This window comes from Mobula birostris, chromosome 11 (assembly GCF_030028105.1).
Source record: "Mobula birostris isolate sMobBir1 chromosome 11, sMobBir1.hap1, whole genome shotgun sequence".
In the NCBI taxonomy this organism is placed as follows: domain Eukaryota; kingdom Metazoa; phylum Chordata; class Chondrichthyes; order Myliobatiformes; family Myliobatidae; genus Mobula; species Mobula birostris.
In genome coordinates, this window is record NC_092380.1 from 95436980 (window position 1) to 95455299 (window position 18320).

General features: G+C 40.8%; 1 protein-coding gene and 1 long non-coding RNA gene across 2 annotated transcripts in view; one reads left to right on the plus strand and one right to left on the minus strand.

Annotated features, from left to right (window-relative positions):
* LOC140205260 (leucine zipper protein 2-like) overlaps positions 1 to 12212 on the minus strand; it is a 562336-nt gene extending 550124 nt beyond the window's left edge. Inside the window, exon 1 of the mRNA XM_072272727.1 lies at positions 11918 to 12212. Coding sequence (XP_072128828.1) covers positions 11918 to 11952 — 35 coding nt within the window. The 5' untranslated portion in view covers positions 11953 to 12212. The remainder of the gene's footprint in view (positions 1 to 11917) is intronic.
* Positions 12213 to 12452: 240 nt separating this feature from the next.
* On the plus strand, positions 12453 to 17495 carry LOC140205261 (uncharacterized). Its single transcript, XR_011887801.1, has 3 exons — positions 12453 to 12517; positions 12684 to 12853; positions 14563 to 17495. It is a non-coding gene; the product is annotated as an uncharacterized lncRNA (long non-coding RNA).
* The last annotated feature ends 825 nt before the right edge of the window (positions 17496 to 18320 follow it).

Here is an 18320-nt window from a genome sequence, read left to right on the forward strand (position 1 = left end):
TCTGTATAAGTAATGCTTAACTATGGGACAGTGCTTATAATTATGAATAGAACAAGAGGTTGAAATTTGAGGAATGCAGATTTATTGAAAGTCTCTAGGGTTAAAGTTGCATACACGAAGGATTGGAGTCTGAGGAGAGAAGGTGTTGTTTTGTTGATTGTGCAGATATTAGGAAGCTTGAAATCATCTTGAAGGATGGTCTGAGTGTAGCTCATCTAGGACAGGCATCCAAGGCATACAAAACCTCGCAGAGAGAATGAACATTAGCACTAGAGATTTATATGAGCACTGGTCTAAGGTACAGAATAAGAATCCAGAAAGGAGAACAACACCAGTACTAGAGCTTTAATTTCCATTCTTTTGGACTTGCGTAAATGTTTGATGTAATATACAAGCCCTAGTTGATTGGTACTTTGTTAACATACTGCAGAACAAGAGTGCAACAATATTTAATGCTACTATTGAAACAATTTTATTTATTGCCATAATCCTGGTAGGAGCTGTAGATGACACATTATTAAAATTTAATTTTTGCACATACTTCATCAACTATAAATTGTTATACTCGTGTTTAAATTGCAAGTTGCATATAGAATCATGCTGCTGGGTATTGGCATCCTGCCCCTCCTAGTGCAGCAGGAGGAGGAGGGTGTCAGAAGTCATCATAAATTTACATAGACAATTTCCTTCATTAACGAGGACTCGGAAGTTCACAAAACAACAAGAAGGGAAAGTATGAACTTAAACTGGGGATTTGCACATTCACTCATCTGCCAACTGCAACTGGTATGAAGCCTCGAGTCAGATCTGCAACTCTAATATTTTCTTCATTGATGTCACTGCTGCTATAAATAAATGTATAAAATACTATATGCAGTAGCAGATGCACAACCTATGAGTGGGTTGAATTCTTCATTTCCATATTCATTTCAGAGTCGATCAATGATATAGTTCGAACTGCAGGAAGTGGGAAACTTCATATTAATTTGATGCATTTGAAATATGCCTGCAGAACAGCTCAGTGTTGGGATAATGTAGTAAGATAAAGGGAAGTGCATTTTGACAATGCCTTCAGAGGTTTTTCATTTTTCAAGGTTTTGCCCAGTTCTTTTTTAAAAGGTATTGTGCATTTTGCTTCAATCATTCATACTCATAGGGCATCCAGACTGGGAATTTCCAGCCAACTCAATTTGTACTTCCAGTAGATTTTTTTCTAAATCATCACATTCTTTCTGTGAAAGCCTTAAATTTGTGCATTACACTTACCAATATTTTCAATCATACTGTGCAAAAGTTTTAGGCACGCTAGATTTTTTAATATAAATTAAAACCCCAGGTTACTATGGGAGGCAAGAGGAGATTGCTGAGCCTCTGGCGATGATTTTTGCATCATCAATGGGGATGGGAGAGGTTCCAGAGGATTGGAGGGTTGTGAATGTTGTTCCCTTATTCAAGAAAGGGAGTAGAGATAGCCCAGGAAATTATAGAACAGTGAGTCCTACTTCAGTGTTTGGTAAGTTGATGAGGAAGATCCTGAGAGGCAGGATTTATGAACATTTGGAGAGGCCTAATATGATTAGGAATAGTCAGCATGGCTTTGTCAAAGGCAGGTTGTGCCTTACACATCTGACTGAATTCTTTGAGGATGTGACTAAACATATAGATGAAGGTACAGCAGTAAATATAGTGCATATGGATTTCAGTAAGGCTTTTGATACGGTCTTGATCCCCATGCAAGGTTTATTGAGAAAGTAAGGAGGCATGGGATCCAAGAGAACATTGCTTTGAGGATCTAGAACTAGCTTACCCACAGAAGACAAAGAGTATTTGTAGACGGGTCATATTCTGCATGGAGGTTGGTGACCAGTGGTGTGCCTCAGGGATCTGTTCTGGGACCCCTACTCTTTGTAAGTTTTATAAATGACCTAGATGAGGAAGTAGAGGGATAGATTAGTAAATTTGCTGATGACACAAAGTTTGGGGGTGTTGTGGATAGTGTGGAGGGCTGTCAGATGTTATAGCAGGACATTGATAGGATGCAAAACTGAGCTGAGAAGTGGCAGATAGAGTTCAACCCAGATAAGTGTGAGTCAGTTCATTTTGGTAGATTAAATATGATGGCAGAATATAGTGTTAATGGTAAGACTCTTGGTAGTGTGGAGGATCAGAGGGATCTTAGGTTCCGAGTCCATAGGACACTCAAAGCTGCTATGCAGGTTGATTCTGTGGATAAGAAGGCAGACGGAGCATTGGCCTTCATTAATCGTGGAATTGAGTTTAAGAGCCGAGCGGTAATGTTGCAGCTATATAGAACCCTGGTCAGACCCCACTTGGAGTACTGTGCTCAGTTCTGGTCACCTCACTCCAGGAAGGATGTGGAAACCATAGAAAGGGTGCAGAGGAGATTTACAAGGATGTTGCCTCGATTGGGGAGCATGACTTATGAGAATAGTTTGAGTGAATTCGGCCTTTTCTTCTTGGAACGACGGAGGATGAGAGCTGACCTGATAGAGGTGTACAAGATGATGAGAGGCATAGATCATGTGGATAATCAGAGGCTTTTTCCCTGGGCTGAAATGGCTAGCATGAGAGTAAACAGTTTTAAGATGCTTGGAATTCGGTACAGAGGAGATGTCAGATTTTTTTTTAGCAGAGAGTGGTGAGAGCATGGAATAAGCTGCCGGTGATGGTGGAGGAGGCAGAAACCATAGGGTCTTTTAAGAGTTTCCTGGCTATGGGGAAACCTAGGTAATTTCTAAGGTAAGGACATGTTCGGTACAGTTTTGTGGGCCGTAGGTCCTGTATTGTGCTGTAGGTTTTCTGTGTTTCTATGTTTCTAAATTTCATTTTAGATGTTTATTTTTGTCTTGTGCATTAGTGTGTCAATCGAAAAGAGCAAATTTTACGTTTCCAAGTGTTCGTTTTCCAAAAAATGCAATGTTACAGAGAATTTTTTGTATGTCATTGAAAAAAACTAATACATTAAGTAATAGCACAAACGCGAAAAAATCTGCAGATGCTGGAAATACAAAGTAACACACATAAAATGTCGGAGTAACTCAGCAGGTCAGGCAGCATCTATGGAAAAGAGTAAACAGTCAATGTTTCGGTCTGATACCATTCATCAGGACCTGCTGAGCTCCTCTGGTATTCTGTGTGTGTTATTAAGTGAAGACTACTTTTCAAATATAAACTGGATTACTTTGTAGATACATAACCCAGTGCATGACTAAACAAAGATAACAAGCAAGTGCTAATGATCAATGACATTATGAGTTGAATGAACTAAACTGATTAACTCAAACAAAAATGGGTGTAGAAGATCAGACTGGGCGAAGGACAACCAAACTAAAAATTGAGGGTACTGTAGATGTGACAATTTTACCTTCAAATCATCAAATCTTACTCCATGGCAAGAGGGAGTGTAGCAACAAGACTCAATGGGATTGTCCTGTATCAGCAAGGTCTCTCCCAGGCAGAAATTTTGCGGCAGACAGGAGTTTCAAGGTGTGCTGTATGAGATCTTCTGAAGAAATGGGCAAAGTTATGGACCAGAAATGCAGTGGTTGGCCTTAGAAACTGAGTGCAGCAGACAAGAGATAAAACTAACTGACATCGCTTCTAATTTGGAAGTAGTCTAGCACTGCTATCAGCTCTGAACTCGCAGAAACCACTGGAACCCAAGTTCACCCCTCTACAGTCTGGAAAAACCTTGTCAGAAGTAGTCTTCATGAAGATATGCTGCCAAAAAGCCATTCCTCAGAAGTGGAAACAAAGCCAAAAGACTCACCTATATACAAACACACAGGAATTGGGGTTCTGAACAATGGCAGTGTGTGCTCTGGACTGATGAGTCTATTAGGGTGTATACTGGAGTAATGGTACATAGCAAATAATAATTTCAACAGCAACCAATCATCAGACCTGAACCTAGATCGTAGTTTGAGTTTAAAATGCAGCTCAGAACAGTGATGTTCTTGAAGCTGCAGACTTGGGTCAATTGCAGACAAAGAAACATGCCATTTGACCTCAGGCCTGCATATACATGAATGCAGTCCAGGGTACATCCACACTACGCCGGATAATTTTGAAAAAAGCCGGTTTCAAGTAAAAACGATAGGCGTCCACACTAAGCGTTTTTCAAAATATCTCTGTCCGCATTAGACAGATATTTGGGCGAATCTCCTCCTACTGGGCATGTGCAGGACACACAGAAAACAAGCGGAGGAAACGATATACTTGGTGCGCATTTATCCAGTTACAGAGTAGAAAAACTTAAAAGGAATTGCTCTTGGCTATCAAGCAGGAGGACTTAAAACTAAAAAAAAACAAATACTGGAGCGTATGGAGGCAACCGACAGGGAGTTCAAGGACAGTATGACCCGGCTGACGACAAACATTGAAAAACTGACTAACTCTGTTGCATTAATAAAGCACCTTGTTAAATGTATAAAACATGTCTGCATCAGTGTTATCTTGTATTTCCATACAATGTTACATTAGGCTGTTACACATCTATTGTCAGAGAAGTACTTGCATAAATAGGTAAACCACCTTCATACAAGCAAGGACAGAAAACAGGGAAAAGTGAGTATACTTATTTATTCAGTAAGCTATGGGTCAAAGTATTTGGTGAGTACATTTCTAACTCTTCTGGCTTCAGTCTCGTTGCTGTCTGTTCTGAAATTGTTAGGTTCTGCAAAGCGCAGAATCAAATATCACTGTGATGATTGTACACTCTAGTATCAATTCTTTGGCGACAATAAAGTAGTAATAATAATAATAATAATAAAACAATGAAATGCCGCACTGCCGCCATCTGTTTCGGCACGTCATGACAGCGGTTTTAAAAAGCTCGGTTACCCTGTACACACTGCAACGGATATTAGGCGTTTTCAGATTTATTCACTCTGGAGACCGTTTCTGAAAATCTCCATTTTCAGGGGCTGAAAATGCCGTTTTAGTGTGGACGGAAGGTCAAAATGAAGAGAAAAAGCTTCGTTTTCAAAATTATCCGGCGTAGTGTGGACGTAGCCCCGACAGTGGGGATTAACATTCATTTTGGGTCTCCAGATGTGTTAGTGTGAAGATGAAGGTGTTTGAAAACAATATGCAATTCAATGGAAGCATTGTGGATACATTGTAAATTTAGAATTGTCCTGCTGTTACCACTGATCTTTAGCATATGAAAATGTCTTGTAATATTGGGTCAGGCAGGCTTCTTCTTCCAAGAGTGTCTTCAGTACGATGCCTGCTGGTTGTTTTGCTGAATAAAGACTCTATATCCACCAGCTTCAGTGTCTCTCCAGAGAGTTTGATCACAGTCACATCAGAATCAAAATTTGAAATTTTGTCTCAAACAGGAGGCAGATTGTCCTTAGAAAAGCTTGAGAGCGCTACATGAATGAGTGTCTGCAGCCAAAAGTGAAGCATGGCAGAGGTTCCTTGAAGGCTTGGGGCTGCATTTCTACAAATGGAGTTGGTGATCTGGTCTAAATTAATGGAATCCTCAAAGCTAGAAGCACAAGCAGGTTCTCATCCATCACTCAGTCCCATCATGGAGGCATCTGCTTGGTCCCAACTTCATTCTGCAGCAGGACAATGAACACAAACACAAGGCCAACTATTTTCATCAAAAAGAAGAACAAGGAGTTCTGCAACAGATGGTGTGGGCTGCACAGAGCCCTGATCTCAACATCATCGAGGCTGTCTGGGATTACTTGGACACACAGAAGCAAGGGAGAAATCCAAAATCTGCAGAAGAACTGTGACAAGGTCTGCAAGATGCCTGGAACAACCTACCATCTGACTTTCTTATAAAAGTGCACAACATAAAGAATTGATGCAGTTTTAAAGGCGAGGTGTGGTCACACCAAATATTGATTTCATTTAGTTCTTTTACTGCTTACTGGTTTTTACAGTTTTTTTTATATTTAGAAACTTCTCAATTCATTTTTTTGAAAGCATCTTCATTTTACAGGATTTTTTTTTACATGTGCCGAAGGCTTTTGCACACTACTGTAAATATATCTCACTGATTTTTTGGGGGTTACAGTTTTATATTTATTCTTTTTTCATGATTTTTTTAGATATTTTTCTTTGTTTTATATTGTTCATCTGTATCCTATATGATTGGGAGTTTTATCATCTAAGTGTCAACTGGCTTTATAACTAACTAAGCCAATTATAACAATGTATTCCTAATAACTTTGTACCATTACTATGCTATGTCTATTATTATGAAACTAGATAGATGGATAGATAGATAGATAGATAGATAGACAGATAGATAGATAGATAGATATACTTTATTGATCCCGAGGGGAAATTTGGTTTCGTTACAGCCGCACCAACCAAGAATAGAGCATAAATATAGCAATACAAAAACCACAGACAATCAAACAACAAAATGCAGACTATGCCAGATGGAAAATAAGTCCAGGACCAGTCTATTGGCTCAGGGTGTCTGACCCTCCATGGGAGGAGCTGCACGTTCGATGGCCACAGGCAGGAACGACCTCCCGTGCCGCCAAGTGCTGTATCACGGTGGAATGTGGCCGAAGTCCAACAGTAAGAAGTTCAATATTAGGTCTACAAACACGTTCCTCGATCGTAATATGACCCGGATTACACCATCTGTTGTTAACCAGATCAGTAAGCAGCCAACTCCTTTACGCTTACTACTCTCAGTGCACTTCCGGTCAGCCAGAACAGTATTACCCACTGAACTCCTCTTCTCCATAAATCTCTGTTGTCTCGACCCGGTCCTCTTTCCTCGATTTTGTGATCCCCCTTTGCATCCTCTGTGTGTTTTCCTCCAGATTTCAACGAATAAAAAGATTGAAAAAGAAAGATATATCTCAGTGAAATAACTCACTTTACAATTTTATAACAAATCGGTTCTGAAGTACTTGTGCTCTGAAAAGAGTTTTTTTTTCTCTTCCTACCTGTTCATGAATGTATTTATCCTTTTTACACATACTCTCCTTTTTTTTATTGGCTTTGCAGTTCTTTCTGCTTTAAAAGCATATAGCATTCCACGACAAATAATAATCTGCATGATAATTTGAAATAATTTACATGATGGATCAGGTAGAAATCAGGTACTGTAGGATTGGTGCACATAGTTATTAGGTTTTCACATTTGGAAAACCTATCTCACATACCTAGAGTAATATCAGGTTGGGCAAGGTGCACATCAAGCCATAGGCAGTAGCCGTGTGTAAAGGATCATTTTCATCAGGCTTCTGAATTAAGTTCAAAGTATGTTTATCATCAAAGCAAATACATGTCACCATATACAACTCCTGAGATTAATTTTCTTGCAGGCATGCTCAATAAATTTATAGAATAATAACTACAACAGACTAAATGCAAGATCATCCAACTTGAAGGTTGATTTATACTTGTGTGTCAAATCGACACCGTTGCCTACACAAGTTGCCTACGCACGTTGTGAGCATTTATATTTGTGCGCTGGTGTGTCTGCGTCGCTCTGCAATTCGCGCACGTCACGCATGTGCACACACCTGCCCGTGCAAGGCTTCATGGTCATGGTAGTCTTTCTCGGGGTAAACAAGTTTAAAGCGAGTGTCTTTTTTCGTAAAAGCGAAATGTGTCCTCCATAATTTCGGAGGTCTGTAAAGCTTTATGGAAAGCATTGCAGCCAGAGTTCCTTCCCTGCCTTTCAGTCGCCCAATGGGAAGCTATTGCAGCGTAGGAGGACATGCGATGCTACCAAGCAGACCAATCACAGTTGTTGCGCTCTGCGTTGCTGCGACACGCAGTTACATTTTGGGAGAGGTGCATATCAGGCTACAGCGTAGTGATCTACGTAGGCATTGTATAGGGTTCGCCGTTATGCCGTACCTACGGCGTTGATTTGACACAGAAGTATAAATCAGCCTTGAGCATTCAACCAGAGTGCAGAAGACAAAAATCTGTGCAAATACAAAAATAAGGAAATAATAATAATAAATAAATAAATAAGCAATTAATATTATTATATTTGCACAGATTATCTTCTTTTGTATATTGGTTGCTTGTCAGCTTTTGTTTGTGTGGAGTTTTTCAAAGATTCTATTGTATTTCTGTTCTACAGTGAATGCCTGCAAGAAAATGAACCCCATAGTGATATATATGTACTTTGATTATACATTTACTTTGAACTTTGGAATAGCATTAACGCTGGGTGAGTGAAAACTACAGAATCACCAAAGGATAATAAACCAATTGCAATTTTGGATGTTTACTACACCATTTTTTGCTCTCATAAAATATGATGAAAGAAGTAATTTAGCCCCTCCGACCTATGTTAGCTCTCAGTAGGTGAATTCCACCAATACCATTCCAGCTCTCCAACATCCATGCTGTTTTATTTTTTCCTCATCAGTTCCCATTTGATTCTGCAGAAAGATTTAATTTTACAGAAGCAACTTAACATGCCCACACTTACAATGAGACCTGAGCCCTGGAATAACACCAACCACGCGGTCAAGTGGAGAACGTGCATTCTCCACGTAGACTGCATCTGACGTCAGGATTGAATCTGGGTCCCTGGAACCGTGAGGTCATGAGCACTGACTCTGCCAACTTTTATCACTTTTAAGTTTGCAGTTTGTAAAAAAATGCCCTTTGAGACCCATTGATTTCCAGGGTAGCTCAGATTTGACTCCAGTCATCACTCCAGCGGGAACTTCCAGGGGAACGAAGGCTCTTTTCCCCATAGCAAAACTTTGAACATATTACACAAAGTCTCTTCTGCATAATATGGGTTTCATGGGCTGTGGGGGCAGCAGACAAATACGCATCCACAAATAGGTATTTCAAAAAATAGATAGCTAAGTCATGCTCCATGACTAAACTTGCTATCAAAACTGAATTTACTGAATTTTTCAGATATTCAATACTACTTCGATAAAATACCTTAAAAAATATAATTAACACTTACATTAAGTCCTCAGAGTGATTTCTTTCTCTTAACGTCAATTTTGCCCTGTACCACCTTGCGCAACATTTAATGGAGATATCGATGTGGTGAATAGGCCAAGATGTGCACTGCAATTCTTATATATTGAACTCTATAAACAGCTGTTCAAAAAAAAATGGGGACACCAGTATGCGAAACCATTTGTGTCCTGCTCTTTTGTCTGAAAGGAAACACAAGAATGGCCTGAAATGTTTTCAGAGCTGCATTGCTTTAAGTGTTTAGCATGGCCCTGAGGGACTAACTCACAGAGAAGATGGAGCAAAATCCAGTCTGCTGCATCTTGCTTTCAATCACTTTGCAGGAAAGAAGTTTTGCCAATGTGGCCAGGTGTTCCTGTTAACTGGTTGGCCATCACTAACTATCTCTACAGACCCAGATACACATAAGTTAGAATTGTTTTCTAAGAATCTATTTTAGCAAACAAAAAAGCAGATGCAGAAATCTGCCATTGGCAGCAACAGCATCTGCTACTGGGATTAACAGTTTGCATTTCTATCACAACTTGCATTAATGTATGTAAACAAAAATCACAAAGAATTTTACAGAAGTGCAGCAGAATAGCCAACACAGATGCCAAGTAGCAACTCATTTGGAGATAGCTACTGCTGGTCTGACAGAGCAGAGAAGTGCTGGTTGGACCTTAATGAGAAACTCCAGCTGCTCAGCATAGAATGGCCACATTTCACCTCTGCAATCATCTGAAGATTTGGAATTCCTGCACATATATGCAGATTCATGTGAGTTCTGAGTCCTGAACAGAGCTTCCTGGTCATGACATTGGAGGGGCTGAGAAGACAACTTCTTGCAATACTCCTGACTTACATCTTAGTGCTGTCTGAGATGCAGTAGATACTTCTAAATGGCTTGACACTTTTACAAGTTTCTGGTTTCAATGTTATTGAAGTCATAGACAAACACACCCAAGACAAAGAAAGATTAAAGATCAGGTTTATTTGTCACATGCATAAAAACTATAAAAATTAGCAGTAGCACTGAATTATATACCATAAGACCATAGGATATAGGAGCAGAATTAGGCCATTTGGCCCATCGAGTCTACATCTATCATTTAATTAGGGCTGATCTATTTTTCCTCTCAGCCCAATCTCCTGCCTTTCCCCCATAATCTTTCACGCACTGACCAATCAGGGAGGAGAAGATGGCAGCGCAACGCAGCTTGCAGCAGCCACTCCGGTGAATGATATCTGTTATCTGTTAAGTAGGGTGCCGTGTACAATCCTGATTTCATGGAGACAGACGTGAGAGCACGGAGGAACATTTGTGAAACTTCTGAAATGCCTGCTTCGCTGCCGCTGCTGCTGTGTGATCCTGAATCTCGGGAGGGGAAGGCACCGAGTCCTCAGCTTTGCTTATTGCTCGGCGGCCGGGGCAGGGTCGAAGTGCTCGGCAGAAATGGTGCTCGGTGCTCGGTGTCGGAGGCTCGAAGTTTTCGTACGGACTCAGAGTCGGCTGCGGTCGGGTGCTTCCAATGCATCGGCAAGTTTGTGGCACCTGGAGTTCATGGCGGGGAGAGTTTCTCCCTTCGACTGTCTGTGTGAGATGATGGGGCTATCAGGACTTGAGACTTTTTTTTTACCGTGCCCATGGTCTGCTCTTTATCAAATTACGGTATTGCTTTGCACTGTTGTAACTATATGTTATAATTATGTGGTTTTGTCAGTTTTAGTCTTGGTTTGTCCTGTGTTTCTGTGATATCTTTCTGGAGGAACATTGTATCATTTTTTAATGCATGCATTTCTAAATGACAATAATCAAGGACTGTGTATTCTCATAATCTAATCTAACCTAATCAAGCATCCATCAACCACTGCCTTAAATAAACAGACAGACTTGGTGCGCACAGCTGCCTGTGGCAATGAATTCCACAGATTCTGCACTCTCTGGCTAAAGAAATTCTTTCTCATCTCAGTTCTAGAAAGACACCCTTCTATTCTGAGGATGTGTCCTCTGGTTTAAGACTCTCCCATCATAGGAAACATCCTCTCCACATCCACTCTGTCAAGGTCTTTCACCATTCAATAGGCTTCAATGAGGTCACCCCTCATTCTCCTACATTTTAGTGAATACGGGCCCAGACCCATCAAACGCTCTTCATTGGACAAGCTGTCCAAACCTAGAATCATTTTTGTGAACTTCCTTTGTAACCTCTCCATTTTCAGCACATCCATTCTAAGACAAGGTGCGCAAAACTACTCACAATACTCCAAGTGAGGCCTCACCAGTGCTATAAAAAGTCCCAACATTACTTTCTTACATCTCCTTACATCCTTAAAACATTACATATACATGGAAAAAAACATTCTGAATTAGCTTTATTTTTCACATGTACGTCGAAACATCAAAACATACAGTGAAATGCGTCACACAAGGAAATCTGCAGATGCTGGAATTTCAAGCAACACACATAAAAGCTGCTGGTGAATGCAGCAGGCCAGGCAGCATCTATAGGAAGAGGTAAAGTCGACGTTTTGGGCCAAGATCCTTCGTCAGGACTAACTGAAAGAAGAGATGGTAAGAGATTTGAAAGTGGGAGGGGGAGGGGGAGATCCAAAATGATAGGAGAAGACAGGAGGGGGAGGGATGGAGCCAAGAGCTGGACAGGTGATTGGCAAAAGGGATATGAGAGGATCATGGGACAGGAGGCCTAGGAAGAAAGAAAGGGGGAGGGGGGAAGCCCAGAGAATGGGCAAGGAGTAGAGTGAGAGGGACAGAGGGAGAAAAAGGAGGAGGGGGGAAATTAATAATAATCATAAATAAGTAAATAACGGATGGGGTACGAAGGGGAGCTGGGGCATTAACAGAAGTTAGAGAAGTCAATGTTCATGCCATCAGGTTGGAGGCTACCCAGACGGAATAAAAGGTAAACACACAATAATCTGCAGATACTGGGATCAAAGCAACACTCACAACACACTGGAGGAACTCAGCAGGTCGGGCAGCATCCATGGAAACCATGAGTCGACGTTTCGGGCCGGAACCCTTCATCAGGATTGTTCCTCCAACCTGAGAGTGGCTTCATCTTGACAGTAGAGGAGGCCGTGGATAGACATGTCCGAATGGGAATGGGACGTGGAATTAAAATGTGTGGCCACTGGGAGATCCTGCTTTCTCTGGCGGACAGAGTGTATATAAAAGTTATATATACTGTAATGTATAATGATGTGTAATTTATGTTATGTTAACATATCGGAAGCATGGCAACTCGTGGGCTGACCTCTGAGCACATTGCAAAAAAACAATGACGCAAATGACCCGACGCAGACTGGGAGACTGTTTCACTGAATAGCTACACTTAGGTATTCAGTGAAACAGTCTCCCAGTCTGCGTCGGGTCATTTGCGTCATTGTTTTTTTGCAATGTGCTCAGAGGTCAGCCCACGAGTTGCCATGCTTCCGCTATGTTAACATAAACTTAACATAAATTACACATCATTATACATTACAGTATATATAACTTTTATTCTTAATTCCAGATAGACTCTTTAGCCTCGCAAGAAAAGATTGAAAGGTGTAGTGCTTATTGAATTACAGTCCTGCATTGAAATCTTGAAGCTTTTAACACGTGAAAGCTTTTCATTCTCGTATTTCATGCTTACAAAATATCTGAAGCAACTTAGAGTATTATAGTGCTAATTATTGTGAATTGGCTTTGACTTGTCCTTTATTCTCCCTAGGAAATTTTAGGACACCTTTTCAAGACTGAACACTCACCTCATTAAAGCTGCATATCCATACAGTGCTCAAATAAAAGAATATCCTGTCATCCGATCGCCCAAGTGTAAAGTGCGTGTGTGTGTTCAGTGGACTGCAAAATGTACAATAAGAAACAAAGAGCACAAAGAAGGCACGTGGTTTATTCAACAAACTTGTTTTGTGAACAAGCTTCCCCTGGAACAAGGGAGTGCAGATACTGGAATCTGAAGCAACTCAAAATTAGCTGGAAGAACTCCAGTGGATCAAGCAACAGCCAGAGAAGCTTTGATTGAGACCTTTGAAGTCCAGATGTCCAGATAAATGTACACTAATAATATGTAGAGTATACTGAGCAGCATGTGTCTTGTATGTTCTGTTTGTAGTTAACACAGTTAATTATAAAATAATGGTATGATTCATTTTATATTCTGCTGACTAGTTCTCAAGAGTCCAAGGCTGACACCCAATACTTTCAACCGCTCTGCTTATAGAAACAGCAAGCTCAGATAAAATATAGAATTCTATGCAAAGAGATTGAAAAATATGCAAGGTAGACATAGCTCCCGGATTCACAGAGGGCACATTCTGCAACATGCACTCTGTAGCCATTTCCTCAGATTCTATTTAAAATAGAAACTCTCAAGGAAAAAAAAATGCAGATATCTCCTTAAAGCTCAACTTGAATTAAACTTGACCATCCATTGCTTGGAAAGCAGAGCATGAATTTTAATAAACCTGATCTGCATTTATTCTGGATAAAGCAACTTTTTTGTTTGCATACCTGATACTCTGTTCAATAGAATTTAATTACAACTCAGTCATTAAATAAAACAATATGCAAAGTGCCTAAAATTATAAAGCTATGTTTAGACCAAAAGGCCATAAGACCCAGGAGCAAATTAGGCCATTCCACCCATCGAGTCCGCTCCACCATTCTATCATGGCTGATTTATTAACCCCCTCAACCCCATTCTCCTGCCTTCTCCCTGTAATCTTTGACACCTTTACTAACAAGAGCCTATCAACCTCTGCCTTAAATATATTTAATGGCTTGGCATCCACAGCCGCTGTGACAATGATTTCACAGATACACCACCTCTTCCTCTTAAAGGGACATCCTTTTATTCTCAGACTGTGCCCTCTGATCCTGGACTCCCCCGCTGTAGGAAACATCCTCTCCGAGTTCACGGTATCCAGGGTCTTTCAATATTCAGCAGGTTTCAATGAGACCTCGCTCATTCTCTTAAACTCCAGCAAGTACAGGCACAGAGCCATCAAATACTTCTCATACATTAACCTTTCCATTCCTGGGATTATTCTCTTGAACCTATTCGGGATCCTCTTCCATGCCAGCACATTCTTTCTCACATAAAGTGTCCAAAACTGCTCATTATATTCCAAGTGCGGTCTGACCAATGCCTCAGTTAGAGTGGAAATGTACAGTATGTTTAGTGCACATGGGAGACCGAATGTATGAATCACTCAGAAGTTTGTTGCCTGCATTTATGTATAATTTTAAACAAACAGTTGGTATTGAAGATATGAGGTAGACAAGATCTCCCAGCCAAAAATTCTGAACTCAAAGCTAAGCTGTCCATCTATTGATGTGTGCCTTTATTAGAGCCTTGCTATTAGATGTCTATGGCCCTGAGTTCATAAAATACCTCTCTGAAGTAATGCTGGAGGAACTCAGCCGGTTAGGCATCATCTATGGAAAAGAGTATGGTTGACGTTTCCGGCAGAGTTCCTTCATCAGGCCTGCTGAGTTCCTCTAGCATTTTGTTTGTGTTGCTTGGATTTCCAGCATCTGCAGATCTTCTCTTGTTTGTATCTGAAGTAATTTTTACTTTTCTTTCCAAGGTGTTGTGACTTTGACGGAGTCTGAAGCTGAAGATGTAAAAAGATCTTTATTTCAGAAATAGGTCTTTATACAGCACAAGCAAAAATGTGGGGAGAGACCTGGTGGAGAAATCACCTGAACTCAAGTAACACGAATTTCTATACTCTTTAGTTACAAAGGTTATTAAGTACAATCGCCGCGCAGGAGACCGCAGATGCTAGAACCTGGAGTTAAAAACAAGCTGCTGCGGGAAGCCAGTGTGTCAGGCTGCATTTATAAAGGGAGATAGGCAGTCAATAATCTGGGTCAGGACTCTTCATCTGGACTGAAAGCTAGAGTGGAGAGCCCGTATAAAGAGGAGAAGGAAAAGGGTGGGGTGAGAACTGGCTGGTGACAGGTAAGGAAGGGTTAGTTGTGGATGGAGTCATTGAAGGAGGAAAGAATGGAGATGGTGACAGAGGCTGAGAGGGGGCAGCTGGATACAACAAAGAGTTACCTGAGCAACCAGCTGCAAAACATTTTATTTCTCCTTTTGATTCCCACGCTGACTTGCCTGTCTTTGACCTCCTCCATTGTCAGGGTGAGGTCAAACCCAGGTTGGAAGAACAACACCTTATAATCCACCTGGAAAGTCTTCAATCTAATTCCATGAACATTTAATCACAAAGAATTGACTATATTTAAGTAACCTGTTTCCCTCCTCTCCTCCCCACCCACCCACTGTTCCCATCTTCCCTCTCCCCGCCCCCCACCATTCCACCTTTATTTAGTTCCACTCTTCAAAATCAGATTCTATTAAATGGTAGATTTAGCATAAAACTAGATCTTCAATAGTCAGTTCAGACGAAGGTGAGCCAAAAGACATTCTTTATGCTGAAGACATGCTTTATTGTATCTCTATACAATGGACATAAAATTTCTCTTCAATTTTTGCTGACCAGTGTAATATAATCTTGAGTAATTGAACAGCTTCAAAGCTAAACGAAGGAAAATCAAATACTTTTCAAACATTTTTGATATAACTTACCTAATTTAAGCTTCTAGAAATTGTCCCTTTTTATGGATGCAGCACAAAATACAAGCACTCTTAGACAGAGCGAAACAGAATATACTGAATTCCATAGGCAATGAAACTCTCAGTTGATACTCAGGACAATTTCCTGGAACAATGTGTTCTTGAAGTAACAAATGAACAGTCCACCTAGATTTAATAATAAGTAATGGTCCTGTATTTCTAACAGTAAAGGAAAACCTAACTATACATGTTTATAATGTGCATTTGAGAGAGAGGAAGAGGATCCATAATCCATGGCCTTAAATTTAAAGAATATTCTTCGATGGGAGGAGGTAGAAAGTGAAGGCATGAAAAGCTTCAGATAAATATTAGGTGGTGTTCAAAGAGGGATTTGATAAAATACAAATCCAATAGCAGAGAAGTACTTGCAGTACTGTGAAGAGTTTTGGGCACCTTATCTAAGAACAAATGTGCTGGAAATAAAGAGGGTCCAGAGGAGGTTCCTGTAAATGATTTGGGAATAAAAGGGTTAGTCCATGAGGAGTGTTTGATGGCTCTGGGCTTGTACTCACTGAAGTTTAGAAGAATGAGGGAAGATCTCATTGAAACCTGAAAAATATAGAAAGGCTTAGAAAGAATGGATGTAGAGGGGATGTTTCCTATCATGGGGGAGTCTAGGACCAAAGGGCACAGCCTCTGAATACAAGACCATCGCTTTAGAACAGACATGAGGAGTAATTTCTTCTAAGCGCAAAGTAAATTATTATCAATGTACGTAAATATCACCATATACAATCCTAAGGTTCATATTTTGTGGGCATACTCAGTAAAGCCATAGAATAGTAACCATAACAGAATCAATGAAAACCAAAGGGTGGTTAATCTGTGAATTCCATTTTTTTTTGTTATTAAAGCAATTGAGAAATAGGCTAACACCTGGAGTCATAGTCTTATGGTCATACGGCATGGAAAAGATCCTTTGGCCCAAATAATCCATGCTGACTGTGTTGCACTGCAGGCCAGTCCCATCTGCCTTCATTTGGCCCATAGCTCTCAACACCTCTCCTATGTACAAATCAAGAAGGTTTGCAAACATTGCTAATGTGCCCACCTTAATATTTCTGGCAGCTCATTCCAAATATACACCGTCCTTTGCGTGAAGAAACTGCCACTGATGGCCCTTTTAAACCTCCTACCCCCCCCCCAGCTCTAAACCTATGACCTCTTGCTTTTGGCACCATCTCCCTGGAAACCAGGTCTATGTGCTTTCACCCTGTCTATGCCCTTCATGATCTAATATACCCCTATCGTTACTCCTCAATCTCCTATATTTCAGGGAATAAGCTCCTTGTAACCCAGATGCTCAATTCCAGGCAACACTCTGTTAAAATTTTCCTGCACTCATTCTAGTTTAATAATCTCCTTCCTATAACAGGGTAACCAAAACTGTGCACAATATTCCACGTGGGGCCTCACCAACATGTTAAAAAACTACAATACAACCTCACGACTCCTTTACTCAGCGCCCTAACGAGTGAAAGCCATTGTGACAAATTCTTTCTTCACCACCTGAGACACCATTTTCAGCAAACTTGTATTTCTAGGTCCCTCTGTTCCGAAACGCTCTCCAGGGACACTATCCACAATGCTATCTACTGTAGTATCATTGTCATGAGCCCTGCGGGCCTGTGCACCTGTATTTGTTAATTGTTGTCTTATCTAGAGTCCTCAAGCTCTCGTGCTTTCCGTTTAATCTTGTCAAGTTTATTTTGATTGGCATGGGTTTCAGCGTACTTTGATTATTTAAAGGGGACTCCGGATTAGAGCTTGTTGTGGGGTCCTTGTGTTTCAAGAATGATTTGTCTTGTGATGTCACACAGTTAAGCCATTGATGTTCTGTTGGAATTCCAATAAATACACTCTTATTTTTGTCTCTAACTGGGAATCTGTTGTTTCTCTGCACCTGGGTTCAGTCATTTGTCAGCGCACACTGTGGCAATCATCTGCAAACTTTCCGACCATACTTCGTGAATTCAGATCCAAATTAGAAAGGTTCTCTGTACTGACCCCTATAGAACACCACTAGACACAGGTTTGCAATCTGAAAGACCTCCCTCAACCATCAGCCTCTGCTTCCCACCACTGAGGCAATTAAGCCTTTGCTGCGGCAGTTGATTCTAGCCATGACCAACTTCTCAAAGTATTTCATCACCATAGTTATGAGTGCTACTGGGCAATAGGTCTATGGTGATGAAGTGCTTTGAGAGGTTGGTCATAGCTAGAATCAACTCTTGTCTCAGCAAGGACCAATATGCACTGCAATTTGCCTATTGCCATAATAGGTCTATGCGGACGCGATCTCTTTGGCTCACCCAATGGCCTTGGATCACCTGGACAATACAAATACCTGTGTCAGGATGATGTTTCTTGAATACAGCTCTGCACTTAACACCATCATTCCCAAAATCCCGATCGATAAGCCGCAAAATCTGTGCCTCTGTACCTCACTCTGCAACTGGATCCTTGACTTCCGAACTGGAAGCCCACAATTTGTGTGGATTGGAAATAACAACTTCACCTCACTGATGATCTACACTGGCACACCTCAGGATGTGTGCTCTATTCTCTCCACATGTATGACTGCGTGGCTAGACACAGCTCAAATTTGCTGCGATACGGCCATTATGGCAGAATCTCAGATGGTGGTGAGAGGGCATAAAACAGTGAGATATATCAACTAGTTGAGTGGTGACACAGCAACAA